The following is an 18,785-nucleotide window of genomic DNA, read 5'->3' as shown; positions in this document are numbered from 1 at the left end:
GGGCCCCGGGGAGCCCCAGAATCACCATGGGAGCCCAGAGCCAGCAGCAGTGCAGCTGCGTGGTGACCCAGGCAGGGAAATGGCAGGGCTGGCTGGTCACAGCGTGTCCATGGCTGGAGGTCACCGTGCCAGAGCATTGTGGCTGCACCCTGCTCACACCAGCATGGTGGTGTTGAGGGTCCCCCAAGTCACCTGGTCTGGGGCAAAAGGGCTTCCCCAAGGAGCCACAGACTGGGGGAGCACTAAACCATTGCCTGCAAAAACAGCTCTGGGGTGGGGGGAAGTTGGATCCCCACCCACCCACCCAAAAAAAAAAAAAAAAAGAAGAAAAAGGAAAGGGCTCACCCCATTTTTTTTGTCCCCTCCACCACCTGCTCCCCAAGAGGGGAGACTGGAAGTGCTGAGCTGCTCCCCGGGGCAAAACGCCGTCGGGTTTGCTGTTTTACAGGGGCTGCAGACCCCCCTCAGTGCTGAGGCTCTCACCAGAGCCGGAAGAGTTAATGCTCCCAAAATGCCATGAAATGTTCCTGTTGCAGGTCAGTCTCCATCGGGGATTAGGGGGATCTGGCCGGGGAGCCGGCCCCTGCCAGCTCGAGGCTGGTGCGGGACGTGCTGGTTGAGCCTAAGCACAATGTGCCGGGGTCTGGTGTGGCTCAGGAGATATCCTGGCTGTAAATCACCGGGGAGGGAGAGCTGGGAGCCCCGGGGGGCTGGGGGAGACCCTCCGGGGGGCTGGGTGGGCACCCACCCCGCCAGGCGAGACACGGTCCCGTGCCAGCAGGACGTGGGATGCGGGATGGAAAGCGAGGATGGATCCGTGCCGGTGTCCCGCTCCCGGGCCCCTTGGCCTGTGGTGCCGGTGGGTGCCCGGAGGTGCGGGACGAGGGACTCCCGGACCAGCCGGGTCCCGGCCGCCCCCAGCGTGCGCTCCCAGGACCTCCCGCCGGCCGCCCCGTCCGAGGGGACCGCAGGCTCCGGCTGTTTTCTCATCCTGCAGGAATTCGGCTCCGTGGGCCGGGCGAGATTTTGTGTGCCCCCCCTCCCCTTCACTCTCCCTCTTTGGAGACTTTCTGCATTCTGCCTTTGATCTCCCCCCGTGTTTGCCCAGGGATCGCCGGGCTCGCCGGGGTTAGAGGCTGAGGTCAGCGCCTTTCCCATTCCAAACACCCAGAAACATCAGTGGGAAGGGAGGGGATTCAGATTACAACCTTCCCGTCCTCCCCTTCCACCCCAGTCGCCCCGCTGGCCGTGCCGGGGATGGACTGAGCCCCGAGAGACACCGGCCGCTGCCGCCGTGTCCCCCCGCGAGCCGAGCGGCGGCGATGGATGGAGGCGGCGGGCGGCGTCGCCGGTGGTCCGGCGGGCTCCGGGTGTGCTGAAGGACAGAGGTTTGGTCCTCTCCTCCTCCTCCTCCTCCTCTTTGTCCCCCCGCCCGCCCGCCCGCCTTCTCCCTCATCCCGTCCGTCCTGAATGTGATTTATCCCGAGCCCTGCCCAGCGAGCCAGGCCCGATGGCTCCGGGTGGGACCGGCGGGCGCGGGGCCCGGGGGCAGCGTGCGGGTGGGCGCCAGAGGCTCCCGGTGGGCGCCGCGCTGCTCCTGCCCGTGCTGGTGGCGGCGGCCGGGCTGAGCCTGCAGCCGGCCAGGATGCGGCACCTGGGCGTCTGCCCCAACCAGCTGAACCCCAACCTGTGGGTGGACGCCCAGAGCACCTGCGAGCGGGAGTGCCAGGCCGACCAGGTGAGCGAGGGGGCTGCGGGGGCGCTACCAGGGTTTGGGGGGCATCCCCAGGGCCCCGAAGGAGATGCTCTGGGGTGCGGGTCCCGTGCCGGGGTGCCACAGCCGGTTCAGTTGTTTCAGTGCAACGGGCTCAGCCCTGCTGCAGCTTTGTCCCCTAAGCCCCTCCTGTCTGCTGGGCTCCCCAGTCCCTCACAGGCAGAGAAACTGCTCGTTGCCCCCTCATGTCACCCCCTCAGACCGTGTCCCATGGTCAGAACACCTTCCTCGTGCACCCCCGGGGGGCTGGCTGGGATGAAGGGAGTGGGTGTGCTGGGATACGGACCCCATCAGGCCGAGGACAGAATCCTCTCCCAGCTTTTCCCCGAGGGCCGGAGCCCACCCACGGACCGGGTTGTCCATCCCAGAGAGCCCCGGCTCTGAGCTCCACCAGGCTGGGCAGAGGCAACCCCACCCGGTTAGGGCTGTCTGAACCCAGAGGGGAGACTCCTTCACAATTCATCTGTATGAGTTCTGCCTCCCCTCGGCCAGCAGAAGCTGAGAAGGGCAAGTTGCTCTCCTGTGGAGGAGAAGGGACCGTCTGCACTGCGGCGCACCCCCAAACATCCTGGGGGTGCTCAGGGTGGGCTGGGGCTGGTGCAGCCGTGCCGGGGACGTCTGGCTCTTACCCGGAGCCCAGCGATGCTGAAGGTGCACAGAGCTGCTCAGGGACACCTGCCCACCCCAAAGTCCCACAGGGGTGGGAACAGCACCCTCTGCCCCAGCGCGGCGGTGATCTCCACGTCCCCCCCGCAATGTCTTCTCTCTCCCCTCCCAGGACTGCGAAGACTTTGAGAAATGCTGCACCAACGTGTGTGGGCTGCGGAGCTGCGTGGCCGCGCGTTTTGCCGACGGCAGCCTCCCTGCGCTGGCTCTGGCTCCCGCCGCCTCCTGCGAGAGCTTCGTGTGCGCGCAGCAAGGCTCGGACTGCGACATCTGGGACGGGCAGCCCGTGTGCAAGTGCAAGGACCGCTGCGAGAAGGAGCCCAACTTCACCTGCGCCTCCGACGGCCTCACCTACTACAACAAGTGCTACATGGACGCCGAGGCGTGTCTGCGCGGCACCCGCCTCACCACCGTGCCCTGCAAGCACATCTTCACCTGGCCCGACACCAGCCCCGTGCCGCAGGAGACCACGGCTCGCCCCACGCCGGGAGCCGGCCCCGAGGTGCCGGTGCCCCCCGCCCTCTACACCAACCCCTTCCACCAGTCCGTGCGGGCCGGAGGCACCGTCAGCTTCCGCTGCGACGTGAGCGGCCGCCCGCAGCCCGACATCACCTGGGAGAAACAGAGCGAGCGGGACGAGAACTTCATCATGCGGCCGGACCAGATGTACGGCAACGTGGTGGTCACCAACATCGGCCAGCTGGTCATCTACAACGCCCGCCACGAGGACGCCGGCATCTACACCTGCACCGCCCGGAACGCCGCCGGGCTGCTCCGCGCCGACTTCCCGCTGTCGGTGGTCAGGCGAGAGCCGGGGGGGACCCCGCGGACCGGCAGCCCCCAGCCCTTCCCCAGCGCCGAGTGCCTGAAGGAGCCGGACCGGCGGCGCTGCGAGGCCACGGAGGTGCGCTGGCATTTTGACGCCAAGCAGGGCTCCTGCCTCACCTTCCGCTACGGCGGCTGCGGGTCCAACAGGAACCACTTTGAGACGTACGAGGAATGCCGAGCCGCCTGCCTGGGCAGCGCCCGCCCCACCTGCCTCCTGCCCATGGTGCAGGGACCCTGTCAGAACTGGGAGCCTCGCTGGGCGTACAACCACCTGCTGAAGCAGTGCCACTCCTTCGTCTACGGCGGCTGCGAGGGCAACACCAACAACTTCGAGAGCAAGGAAACCTGCGAGGACGTGTGCCCCTTCCCCAAGAGCCTGCAGTGCAAGGCCTGCCGCCTGAAGAGCAAGATGGTGCTGAGCCTCTGCCGCAGCGACTTCGCCATCGTGGGGCGGCTTATGGAGATCGTGGAGGACCAGGACTCCGGCATAGCCCGCTTCGCCCTCGAGGACGTCATCAAGGATGAGAAGATGGGCCTCAAGTTCTTCAACATCAAGTACCTGGAGGTGACCTTGACCGACATGGACTGGAGCTGCCCCTGCCCCAACATGACGGCAGAGGATGGGCCCCTGATCATCATGGGCGAGGTGCACGATGGAATGGCCACGCTGGACCCCAGCAGCTACGTCCGGGCCGCCAACGACAAACGGGTGAAGAAGATCTATGAGCTGATGGAGAAGAAAACCTGCGACCTCCTGAACCGCTTCCAGGACTAGGGGAGAGCCAGGATGTGCCGACAGGGAGAGCTGCAGACACACCACGGAGGGGGCAGCCTGAGGGAGCCCCTGCACCAGTGCCTGTGTCTAGAGGTTACCACTGTCATGTAGTTCCCCTCAAACCCATGCTGAGCCCCAGACCAGCTCCCACCTCCACTGTAATTTATCTGCCGCATGTTCCCCCCACCGTGTGACACCCCCAGCCTGTCCAGGAGCAATAGGGAATTGGGTTGGGTTGCAGAGGGGTGGGAGATCTGCCAGGACCACCCCACTCATAAAATCTTCCCACCTCACCAAAGCCTCTGGGGCCAGTGCTGGACCTGACCCTTTCATTGGTGCTGGAGGTGGAACTGGGGACACCCCCACACCCCAGTATTTGTGCTGAAAACATCAGGGAGCTGCTGGGGTGTGGAGGGCAAAGCCACAGAGTTTATTGGGGGGCAGCAGCACAGTCCTGGGGAGGGAGGGAAGGGGGACACCATCAGCACAGCATCCTCCGAGGAAATGGAGCAAGGAGTCTCCGCCATGCCCAGAGGTGTTGTGTCCCCTCCCCCACACCTGTGTCCCCCGTGGCAGCTGTGCTGGCTCCTGTGCCACCCCTCTGCAAAGACAGCCCCAAAGGCACCAGGGGAGATGGACCCCCCCAGCCAAGTCAGCCCCAGCTGGGGTGCATGGGGCTCCGTCCCATCACTGCTGTCCCCAGCCACGGTGGGACAGTGCCACCCCTGCAGGAGGCATCAGTGGGGACAGCAGCGCCGGGAGGCGCTGGAAGCGCTGTCAGGGCAGTTACAGCTTGCGGAAGATCAGGCTCTTGTTGTTGGCCGGCATGTCCACCTGGAAGCACAGAGCCGGGGCTCGGGGGTGCCCAGCGGCACGGGGAGCACCCCGGGGCCCATCACCTACCATCCTCTCCAGGCACAGCCCGTTGGCCTCGGCCAGCTCCCGCAGCAGCGCCGTGTCCCGCAGCCCCCAGGCGGGATTGCTGCGGGGAGGGAGGTGTGGGTCACACCCAGGGACATTCCGCCCCACATCAGCCCCATCTCCCCGCGGGTGGGGGCTGCCCTCCGGCGTGGCTTATCTTGAAGGACCACACCGGGAGGGAGCTTCCTGCAGGAGCAGGGGCGGGACAGAGAGGACGGGATGAGCCCCCAGGAGCCTGAGCCCCCCCAGCCCCCCACCTCTGCCTCAGGCTGCGGTCGAAGTCCACGTTGCTCTGGGGGCTGATCTGTCCGTCCACGGCGTAGGGCTGGTGGGACACAGCTGGAGCTGCAGACATGAGCCACCCCGTGTCCCCCCAGCCCCCCTTCCCCGGGCTGCTGTCCCCACCAAGCACAGAAGCCAAGCGGGAAGGGACACGGCCCCCAAGGAGTCCCATCAGCCACTCTGAGTCCTGTCACCCTCTGCAGGCCCCCCAGACCCTGCCTTGGATAAGGTGAGAGAGGACAGGATCTCTCTCATCCAAAACTGCCCCCTTCAGGGCTCAGCATGTGCCCCAAAAGGCAGAGACCCTCCAAAACCCAAGCCTGCATTTCCCAGTTCCCTCCCTAAGCCACGACTGGAGCTGCCCTCCCAGCCCCGCTATCCGCTGTGCCACCCTGCAGCCCCGGATGCCCCAGGACAGTGACCCACCCCATAGGTGAAGAGCAAACCTCCGGGCTTCAGCAGCACCCCGGCACCCTTGAACAGGCCCTGGGGAACGAGAGAGGTGGGGACGGGGTCAGGGGGCCGGGGACACCCCCCGGGAGCTCCCTCGGTCCTGGCAGGGCACAGGGGCTGTCCAGGGCCGCTCACCTCGGTGCACCGCAGCTCTGTGATGTGAATCATGTTGATGCTGACGAGGAGGTCGAGGGTGGCGGGCTGGGTGCCCCCCCAGGTCTCCCAGCCCTTTGACACATCCAGCAGGATGGGGGGCAGCAGGTTGGGCAGCTGCGTGGCCTCCACATAGGCAGCGATGCTGTGGGCACCAAACCCCACCTGAAGCCAAGCTGGGCCCCCTCCCTGCACCCCCCAGCACCCTCTGCAGGCAGGAACAAACCCCTGGATGGACGTGGAATAACTCGGATGTGGGTGCAGCCCAGCCTGGGGGCTCTTTGCCCAGCCCTTCCAGCTGGCAGATGGAGAACTGGAAGCACCTGGACAACCACCAGAGCCTAAACTCCTCGATTTTGGAGCACCCTCCCCTTATGGGGCACCCCACTGGCACCACTGCATCAGCACCTCCTGATTTTGGTGTTATTTACACACTTTTTGGCACATTCACCACCCAGGTCTCAGCTTCTGCAGCCTCCCAGCTTGGGGATTATTTTTACCCTGGTGGGAGGTGCTGGGTGGGCAGCACAAAACTCCCCCTGGACAGTGCTGGTTCCAGCACCTCCTCACCAGGCTTATGGTTTTTTCTACGGTGGAAAGCTGGATTTGGGGAGTTTTCTGGGAAAAATAAAGTCCTGAGCTGGGGAGCGTGGGTTGTTTGGGAGTTGGATATTGGGGATTTATTGAAAAAAAATATAGTGAGTATTGACTTGGGGAGTCTGAGCTGGGCAAGAGTTGAGTATTGTGGTTTGCCTGGAAAAAATAAAGCAGCAGGACAGAGAGCCTGGGATGTCCAAGGGGTCTTTGCTGAGAAAAAAATACACATTAAACTCATCTGAGAGCAGGATATTGGGGTTTTCCTGGAAAGAACACAGCACCGAGTGGGGGAGCCTGGGCTTCTGGAGATCTGGCTATTGGGTTTTTCCTGAAAAAAGAAATTAAGTGTGGAGCCTGGGCCCACTGCTGAGTGGGTCTTGTCTGGGAAAAAATACGCATCCAGCTCATCCAAGAGTAGGATATTGGGATTTTCCTGGAGGAAACAAAGTAGGAGAGCCCAGACTGCAGGAGATTTGGATACTGGGGTTTTCCCCAAATGCCCAAACGAAATAAAATAAAGAAAAAAAAAAATAAATAAAACGGAGAGCAGGGAACCGGGGCCGCGGGTCCGTGGGATGTCACCACGCCGGGACTCACCTGCGCAGAGCCTGGGGGTCGATGTCCGAGGGCTGCCAGAGCGCCTGGGGCAGCGCCCGAGCGAAATGCGCTGCGTGGAGCCCCGAGCCCGCGGCCACCTCCAGCACCCGCAGCGCGGCCCCGCCGCGCCCCGCGCACTCCCGCAGCACCGCCAGGATCGGGCCCTTGTTCCGCTCCGCCGCCGCCGGCACCTGCATGGCCGGCCCGGGGAACTCCAGCTCCCGGCACCGCCCCGCGCCGCGGGTGGAGCTTCCCACGGCGGGGAGGGGAAAAAGCGGGAGGAAGGAAAAAAAAAGAGCTGTGCGCCGCCCGGGAATCGAACCCGGGTCGCAAGAATGGGAATCTTGCATGATACCACTACACCAGCGGCGCGGGCGGGAGCGGCGGTGCCCGGGAGCGGCCCTGCCCCCCCGCCCTGCCCGCCCGGGCTCCGCCGAGCGCCGCAGCCCTGGAACCGCAAAGTGCGGCTTCCGCGGGCACCCAGCAAAACGGGACCCACAGCCGCCCTTTCCAGCTGTCGCTGGTGATGCAGGTCTGGAGGCAGCCATCTGGAGCACAAGGATTAGGGGTTCAGCCCTTCCAAACTCAGGGATGCGCCAATAGGCACTTAGAAACTCCGGGAGGTTCCCGGGGAAACTGAGGCACAGCCGCCAGAACGTGACACGGTGGCTGACAACCAGTGGTGACATCCCACGGGTCAGGGTTGTATTTAGGTACAGTAACAGGTTCGGGGTGCTGCTGGGCTTTTATGGGAGGTGAAACAGAGAAATTAAGAATTAGGAATTAAGCATAAATAAATGCTTGACCAGAAGAGAGGGAGCTGACAAAAACCTATACTGCTCCCACAAGAGCAAGAAAAGTGTGAGACTGCAGGATAAGATAAAGAGCTAGAATACACAAACAGAATGCAAGGACAAAGGCACCACAGGAGAAGGGGATTCTTTGGACCCCTAAGCCAGAAGGAACAGTATCAAAGTCCGAAAGGTGGTCAAAGGACTGAAAGGAGCATGTGCGAGAAGACAAGGTGAAAGTTCAGCCAAGGAGAAAATTGCTGACCTCATCCCAGAGACCCCCAGACGACCACTGAACTGACCAAAAATGAGCAGTGCGCAGCTGCAGAGGGGCGAGGAGTCATTTTAATATGAAGCAAAGACAAGGCGGGGTTAGGAAATGAATATGTATGAGATGAATTGTGCAACCCTAGTTTGTAGAAGATAAAAAGAAAAAGCCAAATCTCAAAAGCGTGCATGCTTTCGGAGGAGCCATCCCCCATGCACCTCAGCCCTGAATAAATTCATACCTGCTCTTATAACAACTCTGCGAGTTATAGAGTTTTTCTATCCGCATTTCAGAGGTACCCTCCTGCACGCCTCCCTCCCTGGCCACTACCGTGGCAACGTGGCGGAAAGGCAAAGGTCACCCTCGTGGGGTGGCTCTGCAGCCCCTGGAGCCAGGCTGGAGCCTCCCAGAGACCCCAGTGTGTTTGTCACACCATCTCTCCCCAAAATTCTGTGTGCTGTCTCCAGCCACAGGGGTGCCCGGTGGACACTGCGGGGTGGCCGGGGACCCGCTGCTGGTCATGTCCTGGCTCTGCACCTCCTGCCACGTGGGGACACCTTGGAGGGACCTCCCCGCTCCAAAGGTCACTGTGCTGCCCACTCCGGCTTCCTGCGCTGCTCATGGGATGTGCACATCAGGAGTATTCACAGCGCTGGCCCCGCTGTGGGTGGCACCTCAGCCCCTGCCTCTGCACCTCCTCACTGTTCCCTGTCTGGGTCCTTTGTGTCCCAGGAATGACCCCTGTCTGTCCCCTGCGTGTGCCGTGGCTCCAGTGTTGCGTTTCCTGAAGGTCCGGTCCGGGTTTCCCGTGACTCCCGTGTCCCGTGCCCGCCTGTGCCGTCTTGTTCCCACGTGCCTGCCGTGCCCTTTCCCCTACTTGAGCCCCGCATGTTCCAATGTCCCCTGTGTGCATTCTGTCTTGTTCGTGTCCCGTGTCTGTCCCCACGTCCCACATGTCCCCTCTGTATCCCACGCAAGTCCCCACGTGCTCCCAGCGCTTGTCTCCAGCGTGTCCCTGCATCCTCGGTGTCCCCATCAACCCCCCGCGTGCACCCCTGACATGTCCCGCGTGTGACCAGTGTGTGTCCCCACCGTACCCCATCAGTGTCCGCTGTGTGTCCCCACACCTCCCCCGTGTGTCCCTTGTGTGTCCCCTGCACACCTGCGGGGTCCCGCCCGCCCCCGATGTGTCCCCTGAGCGTCCCCTACGTGTCCCTTACCCAGCGCTCGTGTGTCGCGTGTGTCGCATGTGTCCCCCCGACCCGTTCCGCGGCTGTCCCAGCCCCCAACGCGGGCCCAGCGCTGTTCCTTTAACCAAGCGTGGGGGCGTGTCGGTGCTGGAGGGGCACGGCCCGGCCCGGCCCACTAAAGGCTCCGGCGAGGGGCGCGGGCGGCACTGCCGGGGGTGGCGGGGCCGGGGGCCGGGCCCGCAGGATGTACACGCTGACTCGCGGCCCCAGCAAGCTCGCCACGCAGCGCCGCACAGGTACCGGGGGGCGCGGGGCCGGGGGCCGGGGGGCTCCGGCCCTCCCTCGCCGCCCCCCCTGACGCCCCGCACGCCCCGCAGGTCCCACGCAGCAGGCGGTGGAGAGCAGCAAACTGGGCGAGCTGCGAGGGCGGCCGCAGCCCGGCCCGTGGCCCCCCGCCAGGTGAGCCCCGAGCCGCCGTGACCTTGGGAAGGGACCGGCGCTGGGGCGGCCGGGCCGTGACCTTGGGAAGGGGAGCGGGACGGCCGGGCCGCCCGGCGGGAGGCGGGAGGGGGAGCCGGGGTCTCCGCTCGGTGCCGCTCGCCCCGGGGGTCTCGGCCGTGGCCGTGGCCGGGCGCGTCCCGCGGAGCTCGGTACACGCGCGGCGCGGGCCGCCCCTCGCCGGGGACGAGCCGGAGCCGCTGCCACTCGTCCTTCCCACGGGCCGTCCCCGAAAATCGCGGGGAGAGGAGCGGTGGGGTCACGCCAGGGGGGCGCGGGGGGTCCCGGTGCGGGGCAGAGCCGAGGTCGGGCTCTTCCAACCCCCCCGCGAACGGCCCCGATTGCACAAAGCGGCGGCGGGGCCGGCGTGACCGCCAGCCTTGGCCGTGCACCCACGGGGGCCGCGGAACCCACGCGGAGCTGGAGATCCCCTCTGTCCTGAAAGCCGAGGTGACACTTTGTGGGTGAATTCCAGTGTTGAGCGGCAATGCCTGGAGCTGATGGCTGGGTGCAGTTGGGTGTTCCAGTGGCTGGGAACTGGTGATGGGACCCCTAAGGAGACCCTTTCCCGGCTGGAGAGCTGGAGTCAAAGCACACCCAGACAGGGCAGTGGGACCCCGCTAGTTCTGCACCTTCTTTCCAGCTCCAAAAAATGGATGAGCCCCCCCAGTTCCTCTCCTTCCCATGATCCCTGGAATTTACTGGATGCTTCTGCCACGCTTGCCCTCCTCCTACCTGTCCAGTGCCCCTGGCTGTGAGGGCTTGAGGGTCACTGCCCTCCCCAGACCCTGCCTGCAGATCTGCAGAAGCTGCCTGTTCCCAGTCTCTCCTGCCCTCCAAACTCACTCCTAGGGCCCCTTAGACTTTGTCCCATGAGGAACGTGGCTGTTGCAGAGGTGTCCTGCCATAGAGCTGGGCAGAAAAGTCAAAATGCTGGAGTTTTGCATTGAACATGCTGCCAAAGTCTCATCCCAAGTTTTTCCTTTATCTCTGGTGGGTGTTCCTGCATCTAGGCAGGGGGTGGTTGAAGTGCCCCTCACCAGAATGGATCCCAGCTCTGAGGAAGCCTGACCTGCTCCCACTTTGCAGAGTGTTACATCCCAGTCCTGGGGCACCCTGGGGACATCCTGGGCCCAGAGCTGTTCCAGTGAACCTGGGTGCTTGATCTGCAGAGGATGGCACATCCCCTGTCCAGTACCTAACTGGATTTCACTTCCATTCCCTGATATGCAATTTTGGTGGCAGATTCTTTATCTTAAGGACCACACTTGGTGCTAGGTTGGAGGATGGGTGGGAGATGGACAGCTGGTGCTTTTCCCCAGGGAGTTCCCCTTGCACTGTTCCTGTGTCAGAATCCGCTATCTCTGGGGGCTGGGACCCTTTCCATCCCAGTCCTTGGGGACAGGGCTGGGTGGCTGCAGCTGTGGGTGCCCTCAGGGCAACCAGGACACCTGAACCACCCCAGTTCTTGCTGGGGTGGGCAGAGATGCCTGTGCCCTCACCCCCTCTTGCTTCCCTCCCTCCACAGCCCAGCGCCGAAACTCGTCTTCAACAGAGTGAATGGCAAGAGGCCCCCACTGCTGCTGCAGCAGATCTCGGCCCCTGAAGAATGTTACACCCTGGCCCACGAAGAGAACGTCCGTTTTGTCTATGAAGGTGAGGACAGAGGGTCCCTGGGGCAGCACCCAGGGGAGCTGGAGCAGATGGAGTCCCCTCCCCAGCACCTGCACTGTGCTGGGGATGTCAGTGGCAGGCATGGAGTCCCCAGCCTGGGGACTTGCCCTCCTTTGCTCTGCCTCCTGCTCCTGTCCCACAGCCCCCCACGCTGGGAACCCCTATCCCAAGCCCACCCCGTGCTTGTTCCCCCTCCCCAGCCTGGCAGCAGGTAGAGCAGCAGCTGGACGGCAGCCGGAGCGGGGAGAGCGCCTGCGGCCCCGTGCAGTACGTGGAGAAAACCCCCAACCCCGGACTCAAAGGTAAGAGGGCAGTGGTTGTGGCACTGTGGGGTCATCATGCTCGGGGTACAGTGAGTGGCTGACAGCTCAGCCTGCATCTGAACAGGGCTGTGGTAGAAGGAGGAGGAGGATTCCAGTGCTGGATGTGCCAGAGGGGCTGGCTGGGTCTGTCCTGCTGGTGCTGAGGTCACTTTGGGGGTGCTGGGGGGAGACAGCTGGCCCCAGGCACTGTGGTGGGGATGTCCCTTTGTGTCCCTTGGATGTGCCACTGTGTTGCTGACTCCTCTGGGATTCAGGGCTTCTCCTGCTACCAAGGGGTTCAGCATCATGCTGGAGAGAGAGGAGCTCCCCATGGGGACCTGCTTCTCCTGGGGCCAGCAGGACCAGTTGGGCATGGGGACAACACTTGTCTGGTGGCACCTGGAGTCAGGGCAGTTGCAGCAGCCTGCAGGCTCTCGCAGTGGCTGAGAGCTCCCCAAGGAAGAAAATGTCCCTGTAAGCCAGTGTGGCCTATTGGGGATGTGGCACAGGGGTGGAAGAAAGCTGGGGGTGTCATTAGATTGGGTCTCAGGGAAAGGTTCTTCCCCCAGAGCTGCTGACACTGCCCAGGCTCCCCAGGGAATGGGCACAGCCCCGAGGCTGCCAGAGCTCCAGGAGTGTTTGGACAGCGCTGCCAGGGATGCCCAGGGTGGGATTGTCAGGTTGGGGTGTCTGTGCAGGGCTGGAGCTGGACTGGATGATCCCTGTGGGTCCCTTTCAGCTCAGGATATTTTGTGCTCCTGCTCCAGCTGCTCCCTTCTCTCCCTCTTTTTCAGACTTTGTTCCCATTGACCTGGAGGAGTGGTGGGCACAGCAATTTCTGGCCAAAATCGAGAACTGCTCATAAAAGGGAAGAAAAGGATGTGTTTGGTTTCTTTATAAGAGAAACAAAGCTGCGAGCACCTGGTCACAGCCCAGAACCGGTGGCGTTTTTGAACCACATTTTTAAGAAATGCCCGAAGTGGAGTGACCCAGCCCAGTGGGACCGGACCACAGCCATGCCTGGCCACACGCCCTCCCCGTGCCCGGCAGAGGAGCAGCGTGTGGCCCCAGCCAGGATTCCTTAAGTGCCAGTTCTCGGACTGCTGCAGCTCCTGCAGCCTCCAGCTCCCAGGGACACTGCGGTGCCACGCTGGGGACGAGGGGATGGCTCCCCCCTGCAGCCGTGGCCACGGGGAGGACAGCGGGGTGCTGCAGCAGGACCGCCAGACAATAAAGCGCTGAAACTGCCCGTGGAGACGTGCTTGTGGGACGGGGAACGGGGAAACAGGGGGGGGGCAGCATCAAGCCCTGCACAGGAGATGATTCCAGCTGACTCGTGGCTCAGTGGGAACCTGGCTGCTGTGGATTCAAGTTATTGGAGCTCCTCTTGCAGCTGTATCCTTGCCCCAGTGGTGCCTCATGTCCCGGGGCTCAGCCAGGGGCTGGTGCTGTCTGAGGAGATGTTTGGGATTGGGGGGGGGTGCATGGACATCTGCAGGGGGCTGAGTACCCTGGTTGTGCTCCAGAGCTGGGCTGCAGCATGGAGGTGGGCAAAGCTGCAGGAATGGGAGTGCCAGAGCCAGCTCCCCACTGCCCTGGAGGCCAAAAGGCATTTTGAGCACCAGGCTCGAGGTCTCTTCCTGACCTGTGAGGATAGTTGTGGCTGCCTGAGGTAGAAAGCATGGGGACCCCAACTTCTGCTTCGGCAAAAAAACTCCTCAGCTGATGGGCTTTTCCAAGCCAGACTGAGCCCTTCCAGTTCTGGTTCTGTAGGACACCACTCTACCCCCATGTCCTTCTCCCCAAGCAGAGCTGGAGACCAGCACAGGCTGAGTGGAGTCCGATTCCAAAGGAGGACAGAAGACACCCACTGGAAAAAAAATCATTTTATTATTCCTATGATGGGGATAACAACCACACAGCAGCCAGGGGGGAGTAGGAGCTGCCCAGGAGCTGTGTTGTTTCTCCCACCTGGGAGGCCAGAGCAGTGCCAGCAACAGCTGCCCCCAGCAGCACCTGCCCACGGAGCACTCCTGGTCCTGCTCCCTGCCCCAGGCTGCCACACCTTGCACTGTGGCTGTGACTGAAATCAGGAGCAGCACCATGCACAGCCTGCAGTGCCTGCCTCACTGACAGACAGGGTGTTACAGCCCCTAGGACAGGGAAATGCTGCTTCCATAACACTTCCTTCATTTAGGTGAGGGTGCCCCAGAGTGATGGAGGGCTGGGCCAAGGGATGTCATCCTTGCCATCTCCCAGCAGCTCTACCATGGCATCAGGGGCAGTGTGGGGGCTCCATGTCCCCACCCCAGCACCAGGCCTTGCAGGGGGCATCTGAGCCAACAGGACATGGCCTCTTCCTGCTGTGTTCAGGGCACTGCCAGCCTGTGGCAATTTTGCATCTCAGCCCTTGAAACCTCCACATTCCCCCTTTTCCCTATCCCAGGCAAAGCCTGAGGGGTTCTCCTACATCCTGCTGTACTTCCCTTTCCAGAAAACAGTTACCGGGAGTTTCAGCACTTCAGCCACCCTCCCAGAAAAAAGCATCCCCCCTCTTTCTTCCTTAGCTGTGAAAGTTCCTGGTGTTGGGACTCCCCCCTGCATGGTGCCCTGGCAGTGGCTGGCTCTGCTGCCCACCAGGATGTTCCCAGGGTGCAATCCCTCCCTGCCAGCAGCTCCAAAGGGCTCTGAGGGAGGCCATTCACCTGCTGGCTGCTAACTAATAAAAACACACATCTTCAAGCTCTGGGGAAATTCTTAGTAACATGATGCACCATCGTTCTGAACAACAACATTAGGCAAAGGGAAGAAATGGAACAGGAAAGAATTAGTCACAAGGGAAAAAATGAAAACCCAACCCAAAAATATAACCCAACCCCTGACAATGCAATCACTGGGAGGGAATCGACCCTCCTTGCCATAAATATTAATTAGTTATGTGCAATTGTGTGTAGTACTATAGTGCAAATAGCTCTGCATTGATCATGGGGCAGCACCCAAGGGGCTGCCCCAGGTGACACAGGGACTAATTAAGGACAGACAAGAATCAACACAGATTTCCAACAAACAAACAAAAAACCCCAACCCAGCCACTGGGAAACTCCTAAAAGAAGTTGCTTCCTCCAACTGGACCCAGACAGGGGCAGGACAGGGCCTTTGCTCCCTGCCTGCTGCTGGCACAGCCTGGTGAGGGGCAGAGGGGATGGGCATGAGGATGCAGGACAGATATGGTCTGGCTGGAGCTGTGTGGGGTGTAAGGGGTGAGCTCAGCATGGGCACAGTGAGTGCATCGCTGGCTTTAAACTGGTCCCGTGGCTGCACTGCACAGTGTGGGGTGGTGCTGCTGGCAGAACCCCTGCATGGGCACAACACTGAGGCCAGCAGCGTCCCTGGGCACCCCACGACACTTCACACCCATCCCACAGAGCACAGCCAAGACCCTGCAGCACCTCTCACCTGTCCCAGCAGTGTCCCTGGGCACCTCTCGCTGCCTCCAGCTCTGGCTCCCCAGCCGTGCCCATCATGTGCTGTTCCTGGGGCTGAGCTCTGGGCATTGCTCCAGCACCATGTCCTACCTCTCACCCAGTGCCAGTTTCTGGCACCACAGAGCTCCCCTTGCACAGCTGGGGCCAGTGCCAGCTCCTCGGGCCAGGCTTGGCAAGCAGGCAGAAGTTTTCCCAAGCACTTAAAGGAGACAGAGCCTCCTCTTTCCTATTGCTTCCATGAGCAATCCCAGCTCTTCCTGCTGACCCCAGCTCTTCCTGCTGACCCCAGGGACGGTTTGGATCTTGTGACAGCCTCTGGCTAAACCACGAGCAATCACCAAATAACACACGGACATGCGGGTGAGGACCACAGGCAGCCTCCCGCTGGGTGAGAGCGACAGGCAGAGAAGGGGGGAGCACAGGGCATCCCTCTCCTCCTCTGCCAGCCCAAGTCCAACACCCCTCCCCACCCATCCAGGCTCCTCCCGGCCTTTTGGGCAGATTTTTTTGCTGGATGGATGGATGGATGAAGGCTGGAGAGTGGCAGTGCCACCCACGCACGCCCAGAGCCGGGGACAGCAGCAGGAGCTGCCATCCTCTCACCCCTCCCCGGTGAAAAGTTTTACATTTATACAGTATTTAAGACACGCTGATATATAAATTACTGTCTCTATATATACTATGTATAGGCTGAGGGCCAGTCCATGATGAAGGGCACCAGAAGGGCTCATTTCCCTCTGTCCTCTGTGTAGTGCTGGAAGCGAGTGAAGCTCATGAAGACCTGCTCCAGGGAGATCTGGCTCACCGAGTAGTCTTCCAAGCGATACTTCTCTTTGGCTTTCTCCAGGGCCCCAAAGACCTGCAAGGGAGGGCAGGGACATGAGGGCAGAGTGACTTGGTGTGGGGGGACACCCAGGACCCCTGGGGGAACCCCAGGCTTCGACAGAGGAACCCCCAGGCTGTGCTAGGGAACACCACGATGTGATAGGGAGCCTCCCGCAGGGAAAGCAGGGAAAGCTTTTTTCTCTTGGGAGACCCAGGAAAATGACACCTTCCCTGGCAGGAGAGTGGGGGAAGCCAGGAGTATCTGACACCATTTAAAAATATATGCTGTGGATATGATTGCTTTGAACATTTATATGTGATAAATGCATACGTATATACATATATACAATTACAATTATTATATATATATATATATATATATATATACACAGATATATATATGTGTGTGTGTATCTGTATTTATACATATACACACACTTATCTGGGTTTGAATCCCTGCCCAAGGTTTCTGCTAACACATTATATATATAAAATATGTATATAATATAGAAATAATTACATAGGATACTAAATACATGACACATAACTATCTGTATTTAGCATACACACATTTTATATTGAGCTACATATAATATACATATTTATAAACCCACTCTCTCTAGTTGTTACATAATCCTATACATAGTTTTTATATAATTTGTATACTACACCCTCTATATACTCTATAGACTATACTATATACTTGATATAGAGTATATACTCCAAAGTACATAATCTGTAGAGTATTATCATATATACTATAAAGGATATAATATAGTATATATTGTACATATACAACATACAGTGTATTATCTACACTACATCCAGTGCATATAATATACATATATATATAAAATACATATATATATAACCTTAGATACTGCATATGAGAACTATCTGTATGCTGTGACTATCTCTGTATAGCATACAGGTATTTACATACTATAGATAATGTACATATAGACAGTATATACAGAGAATATACTGTGTATGTGCTCTATACAAAACTCTCTTTACTGTATGCAGAGGGTTACACACTGTATCTGTGCTGTGGGTTTTTATCAGTGTCCCTGGGCTGGGACCCCTCAGGATCAGCAGCTGGGGAAAGGCACCACCCACAGCCCCAGTGGGACCACACTGTGCCCACTGGCACCACCTAAAGCCACTGCCAGGGGGCTCCTGGGGCCGAGGGGCAGGAGCAGGGAGATGCCAGCACAGGGAAGCTGTTCCCACCTGTGCCACATTCCCACAGCAGAACATGGCGTGGGGAGGATGCACCACAGAAAGTGAAGCACTGAGAACACGGGAAGGGGCAGGGGAAGGGTGCCCAGTGCCCCCTTACCTGTGCCCAGCTGAGGTTCTTGTTGGTCAAGTGGTAATGCACCATTCCCTGGTGCTCATGCTTCAGGACACTGCCTGGGGAATGGAGCAGGGAGAGGCTCTGTGTTAGGGAATGTGCTGAAGTTCACACCCTGCCCCTGCTCCGGGGGCAGCTGCTCCAGCAGCTCACAGTACCTGGGAAAGTCTTCTCCACGAAGGCCTTGAAGGCCTGCAGCTCACCCTCCTCCTCACTCCGGGTTTTGGCCAGCAAGGTGTATCCACTACCAAACTTGCTTTTGAGATGCTGGGGGCTGCCCAGGCACTTGAACTGCCCGTTCACCATGATGGCCAATCGTGTGCACAGCGCCTCACACTCCTCCATGCTGCAGGAAGGAGAGCACTCGTTCAGAGAATCCCAGGATGGTTTGGGTTGGAAGGAACCTTAAAGCTCATCTCATTGCACCTGCTGCCATAGGCAGGGACACCTTCCACTAGAACAGGCTGCTCCAAGCACAGTCCAGCCTGGCCTTGAACGCTTCCATGGAGGGGGGCAGCCACAGCTTCTCTGGGCATGTAAGCACCAGGACTCCAGCAGAAGCTTCTGGGAAGTGGCTGGAGGTCACTTCTCTCTGGACTCTTCAAGGAGGGAGATTTGGGTAAAGCCAGCCACTGGCTGCAGGCAGTGTATGCCCACCCACCCTCCCCTGGAGGTGTGTTCCATCCCTTGGATCCCACCACTCTCCCTGATCTCTCACACCAAGCCCTACCCAGCCAAGTGTTACCTGTGGGAGGTGAAGATGATGGATTTGCCACACTCCCGTGTCCGTGTCACCGCGTCCCAGAGCAAGCGCCGGGCCACGGGGTCCATGCCAGTGGAGGGCTCATCCAGAAAGATCACGGGGGGGCCACCAATGAGGGCAATGCCAGCACTCAGCTTCCGCTTGTTCCCACCGCTGCAGAGGAATCACAGAACCATTAAGGTTGGAAACGACCTGCGAGATCATCGAGCGCAACCTTCGGCTGAAAATGGGAGCGAGGAACGGGGACAGAGCCCCGCTGTGAGCACAGGGAGCATCAGGCAAGAGGAGGGACAACAGTTTGTCCACGCCTGCTCTCACCTGTAGGTCCTGACGAGCTTGTCGGCGTGTGGCTCCAGGAGCAGCCCCCGCAGCATGTTCTCCACGCAGCTGCCGATGTAGCGCTCGGGGATGCCGCGCAGCCGCGCGTACATGCTCAGCGTCTCGCGCCCCGTCATGTGCTCCAGCAGGGCGTCAAACTGCGGGCAGTACCCGATCCGCTGCTGCACCTTGGGCCGAGAGGAGCACACGGCAATCAGCTCACGGGCAGCTCTCTGAGCTGGAGGTGCCTGCACACCCACAGGCTGTG

The 18,785-nt window shown here is 60.5% G+C and overlaps 4 protein-coding genes and 1 non-coding gene across 9 annotated transcripts in view; 2 read left to right on the top strand and 3 right to left on the bottom strand.

Annotated features, from left to right (window-relative positions):
- The first annotated feature begins 1,448 nt into the window (after window positions 1-1,448).
- On the top strand, window positions 1,449-4,345 carry WFIKKN1 (WAP, follistatin/kazal, immunoglobulin, kunitz and netrin domain containing 1). Its single transcript, XM_015642371.2, has 2 exons — window positions 1,449-1,738; window positions 2,553-4,345. The coding sequence occupies exons 1-2, from the start codon at window positions 1,511-1,513 to the stop codon at window positions 4,041-4,043; spliced, it is 1,719 nt and encodes a 572-aa protein (XP_015497857.1). The 5' UTR covers window positions 1,449-1,510; the 3' UTR covers window positions 4,044-4,345.
- A 107-nt stretch (window positions 4,346-4,452) lies between these two features.
- METTL26 (methyltransferase like 26) lies at window positions 4,453-9,253 on the bottom strand. 4 transcript variants are annotated; one of them, XM_015643375.3, is made up of 6 exons: window positions 7,047-9,171; window positions 5,835-5,997; window positions 5,693-5,732; window positions 5,222-5,289; window positions 4,947-5,025; window positions 4,453-4,877 (listed from the first exon to the last, which is right to left on the bottom strand). In XM_015643375.3, exons 1-6 carry the CDS (start codon window positions 7,733-7,735, stop codon window positions 4,696-4,698), a joined length of 1,221 nt encoding a protein of 406 aa, XP_015498861.2. In that variant the 5' UTR covers window positions 7,736-9,171; the 3' UTR covers window positions 4,453-4,695. The 4 variants fall into 4 exon arrangements, with proteins under 4 accessions (XP_015498861.2, XP_015498864.2, XP_015498863.2 ...); XM_015643378.3 differs by having other exon boundaries at window positions 4,728-4,877; window positions 5,222-5,303; window positions 7,047-9,253; XM_015643377.3 differs by having other exon boundaries at window positions 4,728-4,877; window positions 5,673-5,732; window positions 7,047-9,175.
- TRNAG-CCC lies at window positions 7,348-7,418 on the bottom strand. The gene has a single exon. It is a non-coding gene; the product is annotated as a tRNA-Gly (tRNA).
- Window positions 9,254-9,482: 229 nt separating the features above from the next.
- MCRIP2 (MAPK regulated corepressor interacting protein 2) lies at window positions 9,483-13,018 on the top strand. The gene is made up of 5 exons (XM_015643380.2): window positions 9,483-9,591; window positions 9,673-9,754; window positions 11,322-11,449; window positions 11,668-11,769; window positions 12,564-13,018. Exons 1-5 carry the CDS (start codon window positions 9,540-9,542, stop codon window positions 12,632-12,634), a joined length of 435 nt encoding a protein of 144 aa, XP_015498866.1. The 5' UTR covers window positions 9,483-9,539; the 3' UTR covers window positions 12,635-13,018.
- A 622-nt stretch (window positions 13,019-13,640) lies between these two features.
- The window catches only part of ABCA3 (ATP binding cassette subfamily A member 3), a 28,575-nt gene continuing 23,430 nt past the window's right edge, over window positions 13,641-18,785 (bottom strand). Inside the window, exons 26-30 of one of the 2 annotated variants that reach the window (XM_015643205.2) lie at window positions 18,518-18,705; window positions 18,182-18,352; window positions 17,595-17,782; window positions 17,422-17,495; window positions 13,641-16,113 (exon numbers count right to left, since the gene is read on the bottom strand). In XM_015643205.2, coding sequence (XP_015498691.1) covers window positions 15,982-16,113; window positions 17,422-17,495; window positions 17,595-17,782; window positions 18,182-18,352; window positions 18,518-18,705 — 753 coding nt within the window. In that variant the 3' untranslated portion in view covers window positions 13,641-15,981. The remainder of the gene's footprint in view (window positions 16,114-17,421; window positions 17,496-17,594; window positions 17,783-18,181; window positions 18,353-18,517; window positions 18,706-18,785) is intronic. The other variant, XM_015643206.3, reaches the window with a different exon arrangement.

Source organism: Parus major, chromosome 14 (genome assembly GCF_001522545.3).
Source record: "Parus major isolate Abel chromosome 14, Parus_major1.1, whole genome shotgun sequence".
Lineage (NCBI taxonomy): Eukaryota > Metazoa > Chordata > Aves > Passeriformes > Paridae > Parus > Parus major.
Note: the sequence above shows the minus strand (reverse complement) of the source record. Positions and strands in the feature narration are given on the sequence as shown.